Below are 15,101 nucleotides of genomic sequence, written 5' to 3' on the forward strand. Positions count from 1 at the left end.
GCAGGAAGTGCACCCAACTCCAGCTCCTCAAAAAACCGAGTTAGGGAACTGGAGCTGGAGCTGGAACTGGATGAACTGCTGATCATCCGGCAGGCTGAGGGGAACTTGAGAGGATGGACAGGGAGGTGGTCACTCCTCAGACACAGGATTAGGACAGCTGGGTTACAGTCAGGGGGAGGAAAGGGAACCACAAAATCTTCTGTCAATCCGTCTAACTATTGTGTCCCCTACCATTAGCGCTTTTCCATTCTTCCCCTTTCCCTTCTGAGCCACAGAGCCACACCTGACAACTATCGCTTTCCCCTGGTAGGCCTTAGGCTATGGAGGAAGTGCAGGTAAATGGGATGAGTCTAGTTCGATGCTTGTAGTCAGCAGTGAGCCAAAGGACCTGTTTCTATGATTTCATATATATGAAGACTTGTTGCATTTTCTGTGAAACCTCAGCCTATATGATTGCCCTGCTCCTTGCATGAAAGGCATTCAAGTACACAGAATGAGGAGCATTACTTGTAGACTATTCATAAGCTAGGGTATGATCACTCATAACTGAAGGAATTTTCAGATTTCTCCCAAAAAATAATTGATATGTAATGTAGCCACCAACCATTTGCTGTGACTTCTTCACATGGACTGCCTCTGGCAAGGGAGATGTTAATTTAAAACTTGGCCATCCACCAGGATTTTACGCAGCATATCATCCAAACGCATAATCTCTTTCAAACATTCCATTACCCAAAACAACTTTATGCTACCATGTTTATTACCACAATGTTACTATTTTCAGACACATCCTTAAATTCATTGTTGTAAAATACCACCATTATTTTCCATTAGGAATTAAGCCTGTGTCCCAGTCCAGTCCTTCTCCATTTCTCCATTATCTTAACCAATGTTACTCTTTCTCTTTAGCATTACTGAAAAAAATATTTTATGAAGCTTTTAATCTTGCATCAAGAGAATTCACAAGAATACCAGTGTAAATGAAAAATAACATTTGAACTGTATGTGAGGGCATTGATTGGTTGGCAAGTGGACTCTGATTGGTAGAAGATTGTCAAGCCAACTGAAAGAATGCAACACACTGCACCAGTTTTAACTCAACAGATTAGGTCATAGTCACTCAAGGTAATGCCTTGCCCAATTTCAATCAACCAGCGTTGAACCAGAATTGAAATTTAAACAAAACTCGGCAATTAACAGTTGGTACGTCATTGAACCGATGCATTTTTCAATGGCATTGCCACAACTTTGTTTCAGTCTCTCACTAATGGGAAGACTCACTGTGGGCTGTAATTAGGTTCTCCTATATTTTTTATATGTATCACTTTACCACTGATGTAGTTTTAAAATAATTAAGCACTTTTGCCTTGCAATTCCCATCTCCCAGTGCTAATAATAGCTGTTTAATAATTCAAGGGAAGAAATTTGGTCTTATTAAAATAATGCAATGAAGTCCAGGTTTGTAAAATGCAAATGCACTAACTTACAAAAACAATTGTCTTGTTATGTTCAATGTCCACATTCATTTAAGATTTTTCACATGTAGCCTTCTTAACAGTAAGGCTATTTTATTTGACAAAACATTTGTGCTGATAAAGTGATCTACCCCAGGTATGTTACCGGAATCACAACTCTTTAAGTGATTTAAACACATCATCATCATCCACAAACTTGAAGCTGATAGAACTTTCAAAATCCTTCAAATTACTTTGGCCCTCATCATTTAAAGAATTTTCATTGAATCATAGAATCACTACAGTGTGGAAAGAGGCCATTCAGCCCAACTCGTCCACACCAACCCTCCGAACAACATCCCATCCATATCCATCCCCCTACCCTTTCTTCCCTGTAACCCTGCATTTCCCATGGTGAACACAACTAGCCTACACATCCCTGAACACCATGGGCAATTTAGCATGGCCAATCCACGTATCTTTGGACTGCGAGTAGAAACTGGAGCACCGGGCGGAAAGCCATGCAGACACAGGGAGAACATGCAAACTCCACAGACAGTCGTCCAAGGGTGGAATCGAACCCAAATCCCTAGCACTGTGAGGCAGCAGTGCTAACCACTGAGTGACCATGGTGCCCTTTCAATAACATTTTCATCAATCAATTCCACGCACTGTGGTCATACATATGTTGCAACTGAATAAATGTGCAACTGAAACATTCATGCATGTGCTGAACTTTCTTGTAAATAGTCAAATTCCCTCTACCTGATCAGCATTACCGTTTTCTCCTTTCTAACTTTTTTTGTCATTCTTTAAGTCAAAGTCCTTGTTGTTCCACTGAGAACAATTCATTGAATAATGGTACTTGGTTCGCAACTAAGTCATTTGTCGATCATACTCTTGGTATGCCTAAAGTTCATAATTGTGTCATAAGAGTGGCCAGGAATTGGAGAACAATAATTGCTAGAGGGGATTCTATCGTCATTCTTTTTAATCTAGATTCTACTTTCGAATTGACATAATTAGTCTGTATCTGGCCAGTCTCACATTTCTGCTATCACTGAATCCTCTATTCATAAAGTTATTGCTGAATGTTCCACTTGAGTCAAAAGGAGATAGGAATTAATGATGTCTTTTCAGGATTTTTTTTTTAAGATTTCTCACAGATGTTTGAAAAAAGGTTATTTCTTTTGGAAAATCTAATTCCAGTTAATACCTGGGGTCTTAACATGTTCATCACCTAGCACAGTTCAAGCATTTAAGAACAAGTACTGAATTAGAATCATGAAGTAGAATTTTTACAATGCTGTATATAATTTGTTAAATTCCATTAGTATTTTGAATAGAATATATATGCTGTTTTCTAAATTTATCAAAGATGTTACAACCCACTTGGAAACATGTACAGATTCTCAAACCATACTACTCCGAGGTCACCACAAAAGTTACTGGAGCAAATGTTATGACACGAGGTAAACACCCCTGCTTAATTTAAAGCAGCAACACAGAAAAGATTTATCCCATGAAGTAATCTGTGAAAATTCAAGAGGCCAAGAACTATTTAAGGTAGAAATTAACAACTTTATTGCTTAAAGTATAACAGAAAATAATTAACTAACAACTATTTACAACCCCTTCTTCTAACCTATCTTTTACCTTCCCTTCTATAATATTAGTCCAATAAAACTCCCGATTAAGGTTTACAAAACAAAATGTCTTATCTCAAAACCAGGAAGCTTTCGCTTCTTCTCTGTATTCCTGTCTGCTTTTCTTCTTCTTGGTGATTCTGCTTCATAGGTTACTGATCGATAAAGGTTACTGATTGATTAAGAGAGCTATTCTCTGGGCAGTTTGCAGATGTCATTGGCTTGGCAGTTCTCCTTCCAACTGTTCAATTTTCCCGGGTCTTATACACCCACCCCCCCCCCCCCCAAAAGATCGGATTGTGTCATTGGTTTTTAAGATTGTCAATATACTAAATTCAGATTTGATTAGAGTTTGGTACTTTTCAGGGCATAATTTAAACTGATTAGCCTAATTTGAATTTCTTTTTGTCTCCAGGCAACCAGCTGTACTACCTGCTGGACCAAAAGGTTATATTATACCTTTTTTCAGAACGCTTGGTGCTGTCAGGTAATTCTGTTGCTTTTAGCTCTCTTAAAGGTACAGTATACCCACATCTTCACAACACAATCAGAACACACAAAGTCACCAAAGCCCCAGGACATGCACACAGACAGAAACAAAAAAAAAGACACTGCTTTTGTGCCATGAGGGAAAACAAATCAGGGAACAACAGCTGAATAGCAGGTCAGTCTTCTTAGCTTCAGGATATCTCTGAGGGGGTTCCTCAAAGTAGTGTCTTAGGTCCAAAAATCTTCAGATGCTTCAGCAATGACTTACCCTCCATCATAAGAAGAGAGTGGGGATGTTCATCAATGATTGCTTAATGCTCAGCACCATTCGCAACTCTTCAGATACTGAAGCAATCCATGTTCAAATGCAGCAAGATCTGGACAGTATCCTATGTGGGCTGACAAGAGACAAGCAATATTTGCCAGACAACAACCATCTCTAATCAGAGATAATCTAACCACTACTGTTGACATTCAGTGATGTTACAATCACTGAGTCCCCTACTATCAACATCTTGGGGGTTATCATTGACCAGAAACTGAACTTGACTCGCCAAATAAACACAGGCTACAAGAGCTGGTCACAGGCTAGGAATACTGTGGTGAGAAATTCCCCATCTGACTCCTTGAAACCTGTCCATAATCTACAAGGAGTAAGTCAGAAACATGATGGATTACACCCCACTTGCCTGAATGGGTGCACCTCTAACAACATTCAATAAACTTGACAACATCAAGGACAAAGCAGCCGCTTGATTGACATCACATTCACTCCCTCCACCAGGTGCAGCAGGTGTATGTACTATCTCATGACACACTGCAAACATTCACCAAACAGCATTAGACATCACCTTCCAAACCCACAACTACTTCAATCTAGAAAGACAAGAGCAGGAGATACATGAGTACACCACTGTCTGCAACTCCCCTCCAAGCCACCCACCATCTTAATTTGGAAGTATATCATCATTCCTTCACTGTCGCTGGGTCAAAATCCTGGAATGCCCTCATTAATGGCATTGTGGGTTAACCAGCAGCATGCAGACTACCGTGGTTCAAGAAGGCAGTTTGCTATCACCTTCTTGAGGGCAACTAGTTTTGGACAATGAATGCTGGCCAGCCAGCACACCCATGTCCCATGAATGAATAAAAATATTACACATGAAAAAAAAGATACATTAAATCAAACATTTATGTTGGTTGATTTCGCTAGTCCCAATTAGTTGTCTGCCAAAACAGAGAGTAACTGAAGACACTTTGGCAAATGCCATTTTGCTTTGAAGTCCAAACAAATACAAGAAAGGTCTTGTAAATGTACACATTGTAGAAAATCTTATGAATCAAAGAAATCATTCTACAAAAAACAATAGCTTTTCTTTTCAGGACATGGCCAACGTACAAAGGTGATTCATCAACTGTGGCACAGGGGATAGATGATGCATTATTCTTTACTATGCTAGCTGTTTGCAACTAGCAATAATTAGATACAACCTTATTACAATCGTACTGAAAATGACTAACAATTTTTACTGATATTAAACAGATAAAACTTCAGTTTACTGTAAATCTATTGAGAAACAACATCTGGAATTTTTACCAACAATTTTATATTGAACACTTCAGAGCATTTGAACGAGTACTTACATTGACATCTGCCACCATTAATTGGATCTCCATAGTATCCCTGCATGCAAGCTTCACATTGTTTTCCAACAGTCAGGTTCTTACATTGTTCACAAATACTGCCATTGATGCATGTGCTGTGACCATTACATTGACAAGCTGCAAAGAAAATGCATCTGTTGTGATTTTCCTTTTTACAATAAATTCAAACAAGCTATTACAGATTCAACATTTTATCCTTCACATACCAAGTTAATTTTAATATTCATGTATGTTGTCGTACGTGCTAGTTAATTTTGCTGAATATTTGACTGCTAACTTTCGGATATAATGTACAGAAAACTGAACCTAAGTGGATGATGCAGATAATTTGCACAGTGATCTTGACTCATATTCTCCTCATATTGTCCACCCCCAATATAACAATATTTTGAATGTGTGCTCAGCAAACTGTAGTTCAAAATTAGAATAAAGGCACCAAACGCAACAAGCTTGTAAAATTTACTTATGAGACATTCAACACATTATTTTAAAGCGCAAAGCCGCCATTCAGGATTGTTCTTAATTTTGAATCAGAGCCACTATCAATGGTTTTGATCTACATGGTGGATATTTTCGTCGGAGTTCCAAACATTTTGCTCAAAGGTAGAAAAACAGAGTCATGGGACAAGAAAAATGAGGAATTATATTTCCTTGCAAAATGTTCCTGTGAAGTGCCTGAGTACATTTCATAACTTCAAAGATATTACATAAATGAAAGTTGTTATTGCATCTGCAAGCATTATCACAGAGCAGAAGAATATTACAAATGTTCCAATAAATTGTTAATATGTCAACATGTAAATTATTTCAACAAGTTGGCAAATTACTCCGAGGCAAGCTTCTATTTAATATTCAAAGAACACCCACACAAGTAAAGTTAAAATTAAATTCTTTTTCAAACAATATTCAATAATTCTGTTAAAGCTCTAGGCAAACAGATGACAAGTTCAGCTTTCATTACATGACCTCAACAGGTCTTCAAAATGCTTTCTGTTTCAAAACAGTGTCGGAAAGCTTATTTTGTATGATCCTGTAAATATGAGTTTTCATCCAACTTATTTGTGTCATACAATATACAATTGGAAGGACACATATTGATTACTTTCCTCAAATTATCAGCAAATATTCTGGCAATATTTGCTCTGTAACTGAAGCCATTCAAGTAGATCTCAGCATACCAAAGCTCAGGTCCTAAAATACTTTGGAAGGACTCTAAACACAAATCCACAAGGATGGATAATCGTTGTCATAGCATACCAAGAGCTATATAGGTGACAATCATGACATGGTGATGATCCTAAAGATTCAGGGATTCCTTGGGAAGTCGAAATAGGCTGGCAATGAACTAAAGTGATAAAAATTATCAGGATGAGAAATAGTAATTGACAGGAAGGGATATAAATAAATATTTAAAGTGAAAATCAACAGATAAGACTAGAGGAATGTTGGATTTTATTGTGAGGAGGATGGAGTGAGCACAGTTTTGGTTTCTTACTTAAGGGAAAATATACTTGTCTTGAAAGCAGCTGAAAGAAGTCTCATGAAACTTACTCCTGGGATGAAGGATTATCTTATTCAGAAAAATTGAACAGGTTAAAGCTAAACTCAGTTTAAAACAGTGAGAGATTATCTTATTGAAATTCAGATAATTCTGAGGTGGCTCAACGAGGTAATGCTGGCATGATATTCCTCTTGTGGAGAATCTAAGAGTGGGATGGACTTACTGAAAATTTGGGGTCTCCCACTTAAGACAGGGATGAGAAGGAATTTCTTTTCTCAGGCAGTGGTTTGTCTTTGGAATTCTCTTCCATCACAGCAGTGGAGGATGCATCATTAAATACATTCAAGACTGACCAGGCAGATTTTGATTGACATGAGAATGTAGGGCAACAGGGACAAGCATGAAAATGGAATTAAGGGGACTTAATCAAGCATAATGTTACTGAATGGCAGAACAGAATCAATGGGTCAATTATTCTATTCCTTGAAATTTTGTTTCTATGGTTCGTGAAGTACAAGATGTCTCAGTCTAACATAATTTGCATATTGCAGTTGTTTGCCTTGTGCAAAAATGCATGGTGTTCATTTTTTCCCCCATTATCTTTAAGTACACACAAAATATGAAGAAACAATACGACCCCTTTGCCAACTTAATATCTTTATTGATTTTCTACACAAACTTTATTTTCCCATCCTATCCACTAATTCTCAATAAATGTTTCAAAATCTGTTTATCTCAATCGTAATATATTCAATTTTATGTGGAATTCTGCAAACGCTTTATAGTATCCACACAACTTTGGATAAAAAAGAAAAGATTTAAAACAGACTTCTACAAATCATGTCAAGAACTTCTAACACCCTAGCTACTTAATAAACTAAAACTGAACATGTTCAATATGTAATGTATTGTGTTAAAAATTTATACCTCTAAATGGTCAGTTATTAAATAGAAGTTTGGACTCCATTTATTAATCAAGAAAGAAATATAGCTTAGCCCTTACTTGTAAAGACAAGTACCCTTTTATTTTTATTTCATTAAAAAGCACCCGGCCTTACTGAGCGTCAACTCTTGTTGATCTCAGATCTCTGCCAAAATCACAGTATAACCAGATGCTATGAGATGCATATGATTGCCCGAGGATGACTAGTTCTCCAATTTTGACTGCAGGTGAGCTTGTTCCAGCCCAGCCCGTACTCTCATGGGCACTGTTGATATCAGCAGCGCTGGACAGGTATTGCAGCTATGTTAGAAGAATTTTACAGAATTAATTGGTTGGATGGTTTTCTGCAGTTTACAGTGAGTGTACAATATAATAATGATATTCCTTGTGATCAACACAAATACAATGACTAACAAACAGGATGAATCAGATCCCTGAGTATTGTGTCACAGAATGTTGGAATGAGGAGCTCTGTTCTAAACCACATTGTAGTGAGTGCCTAGTTGCCAAACAGAAGTTTGTAGATTCTTCAAAGAAAGAGGAAAATTCAAAAAGGGAAGGAAAGGGCACAAAGGGAGTCACATGGGACTTTGATCAGATGGAATTTGATTTAGATAAATGGGAGGTGTTGCATTTTGGTAAGGCAAATCAAGGCAGCATTTATACACTTAATGGTAAGGTCCTGGGGAGTGTTGCTGAACAAAAAGGCCTTGGAATGCAGACTCATAGTTCCTTGAAAGTTGGAGTCACAGGTAGACAGGGTAGCAAAGGCATTTGCCTTTATTGGTCAACGCATTGAGTATAGGAGTTGGGATGTCGTGTTGCAGCAGTGCAGGACATTGGTTAGGCTACTTTTGAAATATTGCATTCAATTCTGGTCTGTCTGCTATAGAAAAGATGTTGTTAAACTTGAAAGGGTGCAGTAAAGATTTACAAGGATGTTGCCAGGATTGGAGGGTTTGAGCTAGAGGGAAAGGCTGAATAGATTGGGGCTGTTTTAATGGAGCATCAGAGGTTGAAGGGTGACCTTACAGAAGTATATAAATCATGAGGGGCATGGAAAGGGTGGGTATCCAAAGTTATTTTCCCCAGGGTAGAGGAGTCCAAAACTAAAGGGCACAGGTTTAAGGTGAAAGGGCAAAGATATAAAAACCACCTTAGAGGCAACCTTTTCACGGAGGGGGTAGTTCATGTATGGAATGAACTGCCAGAGGAAGTGGAGGAGGTTGGTATGATTAAAACATTTAACAGGCATCTAGATGGGTACATAAATAAGAAGGCTTTAGAGGGATATGAGCCAATTCCAGGCAAATGGAACTAGATTCATTTTGGATATGGCTTTGTGCATAAGAAATCATGTCTCACTGAGTTTTTTGAAGACGTAACAAGAAGGATTGATGAAGACAGAGCAGTGGACGTGATCTATATGGATTTCAGCAAGGCGTTCAACAAGGTTTGTCATGGTGGACTGATTATCAAGGTTAGATCTCATGGAGTACAGGGAGAACTAGCCATTTGGATACACTATTGGCTCGAAGGTAGAAGACAGAGGGTGGTGGTGGAGGGTTGATTTTCAGACTGGAGACCTGTGACCAGTGGTGTGCCACAAACATCATTGCTGTGCTCACTGCTTTTTGATATTTATATAAATATTTTGGATGTGAACACAGGAGGTATAAGTTAGTAAGTTTGGAGATGACACCAAAATTGGAGGTGTAATGGACAGCAAAGGAGGTTACCTCAGGTTACAATGGGATCTTGATCAGATGGGCCAATGGGCTGAGGCATGGCAGATGGAGTTTAATTCAGAAAAATGTGAGATGCTGCATTTTGGAAAAGCAAATCTTAGCAGGACTTATACACTTAATGGTAAGGTCCTAGGGAGTGTTGCTGAACAAAGAGACCTTGAAGTGCAGGTTCAAAATTCCTTGAAAATTGAGTCACAGGTAGATAGGATAGGGAAGAAGGTGTTTGGTATGCTTTCCTTTATTATTAGAGCATTTAGTATAGGAGTTGGGAGATCATGTTGTGGCTGTACAGGACATTGGATAGGCCACTGTTGGAATAGTATGTGAAATTCTAGTCTCCTTCCTATCAGAAGGATGCTGTGAAACTTTGTTGCCAGGGCTGGATGATTTGAGCTACAGGGAGAGGCTGAATAGGCTGGGGCAGTTTTCCCTGGAGCGCGGAAACTGAGGGGTGACCTTGTAGAGCTTTATAAAATCATGACAGGCATGGATAGGATAAATATACAAGGTATTTTCTCTGGGGTGAGGGAGTCCAGAACTAGAGGGCATAGGTTTAGGGTGAGATGGGAAAGATTTATAAGGGACCTAATGGGCAACATTTTCACACAGAGGGTGGTGTGCGTATGGAATAAGCTGCCAGAGGATGTGGTCGAGGCTGATACAATTGCAACATTTAATAGGCATTTGGATGGGTATATGAATAGGAAGGGTTTGGAGGGATATGGGCCGGGTGCTGGCAGGTCGGACTAGATTGGGTCAGGATATCTGGTCAGCATGGATGTGTTGAATCGAAGAGTCTGTTTCCATGCTGTACATCTCTATGACTCCATAATATCTCTCATTAAGATGAATGTTCTTCCTCGCTTTTCTCAACTCTGATCTCCAACATCTGCAGTCCTCACTTTCTCCGAGGGGACAGAGGGTCAAGCATGAAGGAGGAACTGAAGGAAATCCTTATTAGTTAGAAAATCATATTGGGGAAATTGATGGAATTAAAACCTGATGAGTCCCCAGGGCCTGATGCTCTGCATCCCAGAGTATGTAGCGAAGTGATCCGAGAAATAGCAGATGTACTGGTGATTGTTTTCCAGCATTCTGTAGACTCTGGAAGAGCTCCAATGGACTGGATGGTAGCTGTTGTGATCCCACTCTTTTAAAAAAAAAGGGAGAGAAAATGGGGAATTGTAGGCCAGTTAGCGTGACATCAGTGGTGGGGAAAACGTTGGAATCAATCATTAAGGATATAATAACTGAGCATTTGAAAAGCGGTGACAGAATCGGTCCTAGTCAGCATGGATTCACTGAAGGAAAATCATGCTTGACAAAACTTTTGGAACTTTTTGAGAATGTGACCAGTAGAGTGGACAAGGATGAATCAGTAGATGTTGTGTATCTGGAATTTCAGAAGACTTTTGGCAATATTTCACACAAGAGGTTAGTACGGAAAGTTAAAGTTCCTGGGATCAGAGGTAAAATACTGACAGGAAGAGAGAGAGAGAACTGGTTGGCGGACAGGAAGCAGAGAGTTGGAATCAACGGGTTGTTTTCAGAGTGGAAGGCAGTGATGAATGGGGTATTGCAGATTTCAGTGCTGGGACCTCAGTTGTTCACGACATACATTAATGATTTAGACGAAGGCTTTGAATGTAATCACTCAAAATTTTCAGATGATACTAAGCTGGGGAGCAGTGTGTGCTATGACGAAGAAGTAAGAGGCTGCAGGGTGACTTGGATAGACTGGCTGAGTGGGCAAATACTTGGCAAATGCAATATAATGTGGTGCAATATAATGTTGATGAATATGAGATTATCTATTTCAGTCAGGAAGGCAGATTATTATCTGACCGGTGGCAGTTTAGGTAACATTGAGGTGCAATGAGATTTAGGTTTCATGTTGGAACAGTTAAAGGTTGGCATGTAGGTGCAGCAGGCAGTGAGGAAAGCTAATGGCATGCTGGCCTTCATAGCGAAAGGATTTGAGTATCAGAATAAGGATGTCATGCTGCAATTATGACCTTGGTGAGACCACACCTTGAGTATTATGTGCAGTTTTGGTCTCCTAGTTTGAGGAAGGATATTGTTGCTATTAAGGGAGTCCAGCGAAGGTTCACCAGACTGATTCCCTGGATGGGAGGACTGGCATAAGAGGAAAGACTGGATTGACTGGGCTTGTACTCAGTGGAATTCAGAAGAATGAGGGGGGGATCTCACAGAAACATAAAATCTCGATAGGACTGGACACGCTAGATGCGGGAAGAACGTTCCTTATGTTGGGTAAGTCCAGAACCAGAGGTCAGACTCTAACAACAAGGGGTAAGCCATTCAGGACTGAGATGAGGAAGGATTTCTTCATTCAAATAGTTGTGAACCTGTGGAATTCTGTCCCACAGGAAGCTGTTGGAGCCACTTCATAAGATATATTCAAAAGGGAGCTGGACATGGCCCTTGTGGTTAAAGGGATCAAGGGATATGGGGAGAGGGCAGAAATGGGGTACAGAAATTGCATGATCAGCCATGATCACATTGAATGGTGGTGCAGGCTCGAAGGGCCAAATGGCCTACACCTGTATCTATTTACTATGTTTCGATAGGACTTAATTTTCAGAACATATCATCTGTGTGGTTCATTGTCAACTAGTTTTGAAAATCAAACACATAACAGCTTAACTCAATTTGCATACTTCCTTCAACATGCCTCACAGCACCAGGGTCCCAGGTTCGATTCCAGCCTCGGGCGACTGTCTGTGTGGAGTTTGCACATTCTCCCTGTGTCTGCGTGGGTTTTCTCCGGGTGCTCCGGTTTCCTCCCACAGTCCAAAAAGGTGAAGTGGCCATGCTAAATTGCCCATAGTATTAGGTGCATTAGTCAGAGGGAAATGGGTCTGGATGGGTTACTCTTCGGAGGGTCGGTGTGGACTGGTTGGGCTGAAGGGCCTGTTTCCATACTGTAGGGAATCTAATCTAATCTAATCAAATAGTTTGTGTACATTAGAATGGCCTGCCATATATAAATCTGTTCCTTATTCATTTTAATCTTTTTCGAATAGAATATTGTTGGGACAAATATTAAATTGAGTCCCATGTTTGACACCTGTGCAACTGACCTGATAACTGGACTCTCTTTCGTACATGAACTAATGATGTCATCTGACACAAAATCTTGCTGTTTACACAAGACAACAAGGAATGATTGACAAGTCACAAGGTGGTCAAGAGGATGAAAATACCATCTCCAATTTCATCACAAACAGTTCTCAATAATTAGTTTGAATTCCTGACTTTGCAGCAGAAGGAAAAAGATATCTCAAAACTGGTAATTAATAGAGTGCTCTGTTTTCCTTCCCGAGTGCATGGTAGGAAATGTTAAAACTAGCATAAAATGTCCCCACGTTAGCCCTTTCATCTTTAACTGTCTCCCAATGGATTGTTGCTGCTGTTAACTGCAAATAGAGACAAAAAACTGGAATCCAAGGTAGACAAGCAAGAGGTTGGAAGAACACAGCAAGCCAGACAGCATCAGAAAGTAGAGAAGTTAATGTTTTGGGTATAACTGTTCTTCAGGACTGGGGGCGGCTGTATGGGAAGCATAGATACAGGGGGTGGTTGGAGGAGGGAGGGACAGGGTGGTGAGTTAGGGATAGGTGAACACAGGTACAGAGTACGACTTGGTTAGTCAATGAGAGGAATAAATCTGGGTGGTAGCTGGAAGGAAGTGTCGATCAGAGGAATGGAAAGGAGGGGGAGGGAGTCAGGGGATGGGAAAGTAGTTTATTTGAAATTGGAGAACTCAATGTTGAGTCCTCCAGGCTGTAGGCTGCTCAGACGGAGGATGAGGTGTTGTTCCTCCAATTTGCCGTCTGATTTGCTGTGGCAATGGAGGAGGCCAAAGATGGTCATGTCGGAGAGGGAATGGGAAGGGAAATTAAAATAGACAGTGACTGGGAGGTCAGGTTGGCCCCTGCGGGCCCAGCTGAGATGCTCAGCGACAGTCTCAAGATGGACGTTTACTACAAACCCACAGACTCACATAACTTACCTGGTCTACAACTCCTCCCACCCAGTATCCTGCAAGAACTCCATCCCATTCTCCTAATTCCTCTGCCTCCGCCATATCTGCTCAGACAAGAAGGCATTCCACTCCCAAGCATCCCAGATGTCCACCTATTTTTAACAACGTGCTTTTCCTGCCTCTGTCATCCAGACAGCCCTCCACCACATCTCCTCCATTCTCCACTCTACTACTTTAAAACCCTCGCCCTCTAAATGCAATAAAGACAAAGTCCCGCATGTCTTCATGTACCACCCATCAGTCTCCACATCCAACGTATCATCTTTAAACACTTGCACTAATTCCAATTAGACAACACCAGCAAGAACATCTTCCCCTCCCCACCCTTCTCTGCCTTCTGCAAGGACAGTTCCCTTCGCCAATCCTTAGTTCTTGCCACTCTCCCCACAATCCACGCCTCCTGAACCCTCAGGTACCTCCCTCTGCAATCATAAAAGATGCAAAACCTGCCTGTACAGCAACCCCCTCACATCCATCTAGGGCCCCAAACATTCTTTCCCGGTGCTACAGGAGTTCACAAGCCTCTCCTCCAACCTAGGTGAAAATGAGAACTGCAGATGCTGGAGATCAGAGTCAAGATTAGAGTGGTGCTGGAAAAGCACAGCAAGTCAGGCTGTGAAGGGCTTTTGCCCGAAACATAATTTTTCCTGCTCCTCGAATGCTGCTTGACCTGCTGTGCTTTTCCAGCACATCTCTAATCTTGACTCTCCTCCAGCCTAGTTTCCTGTATTTGGTGCTCCCAATGTGGCCTTCTCTGCATCAGGGAGACCAAATGTAAACTCAGGGCACGTTTCACCAAGAACCTCAGCTGGGCCTACAGGGCCAACCTGACCTCCCAGTCACTGCTTATTTTAATTCTCCTTCTCACTCCCTCTCTGACATGAGCATCCTTGGCCTCCTCCATTGCCAAAATGAACGACAGCGCAAATTGGAGGAACTACACCTCATCTGCCTGAGCAGCCTATAGCCTGGAGGACTCAACATCAAGTTCTCCAATTTCAAAATAACCTGCCTTCTCATCCCCCAACTCCCCTCCCCCTCCTTTCCATTCCTCTGATTGAAGCTTCTTTCCAGCTACCAACCTGGCCGTACCGTCTATCTGTGTTCACCTATCCCTGCCTCACCACCCCGCCCCTCCCTCCCTCAACTTTATCTGCAGTTCCCCTTACACCCACCCCCAGTCTTGAAGAAGGGTTATACCCAAAACATTGACTTCTCCATCTCTTGATGCTGCCTGGCTTGCTGTGTTCTACCAGTCTCCTGCTTGTTAAATCCAAATACGCAACTTCAAATCTTATAACTGCCAATTTATAGCCAGCAAATCTTTGATCAGATTGCACTCCAGATTCCTGCATGCCTAAAACCATTACTGTACCCTCCTGCAGCTGTCTTTTGTGTCTGTGCAACAATGGTTCTCATATATAAATGGCTACTGTGCAGTTAAAGGTGCAGACGTCTATTGTAATGATCCTAACTGATGGTAATACCGAACAAGTCAGATTCAATATGAAACCTGGTCTGACAGACTTTCAAATAGTGGTTGCATCAGTAATTATTTTCAAATTTGTGTTAACTTGGGCAGCATA

General features: G+C 40.8%; 1 protein-coding gene across 1 annotated transcript in view; it reads right to left on the reverse strand.

Annotated features, from left to right (window-relative positions):
• Positions 1-15,101, reverse strand: part of atrnl1b (attractin like 1b) — a 947,890-nt gene that overhangs the window by 647,358 nt on the left and 285,431 nt on the right. The window contains exon 19 of the mRNA XM_043712811.2: positions 5,234-5,371. Within this exon, the coding sequence (XP_043568746.1) occupies positions 5,234-5,371 (138 nt within the window). The remainder of the gene's footprint in view (positions 1-5,233; positions 5,372-15,101) is intronic.

The sequence above is a fragment of the Chiloscyllium plagiosum genome, unplaced genomic scaffold (assembly GCF_037043375.1).
Source record: "Chiloscyllium plagiosum isolate Xiang-an unplaced genomic scaffold, Cpla_swu_hap1 HiC_scaffold_22, whole genome shotgun sequence".
Lineage (NCBI taxonomy): Eukaryota > Metazoa > Chordata > Chondrichthyes > Orectolobiformes > Hemiscylliidae > Chiloscyllium > Chiloscyllium plagiosum.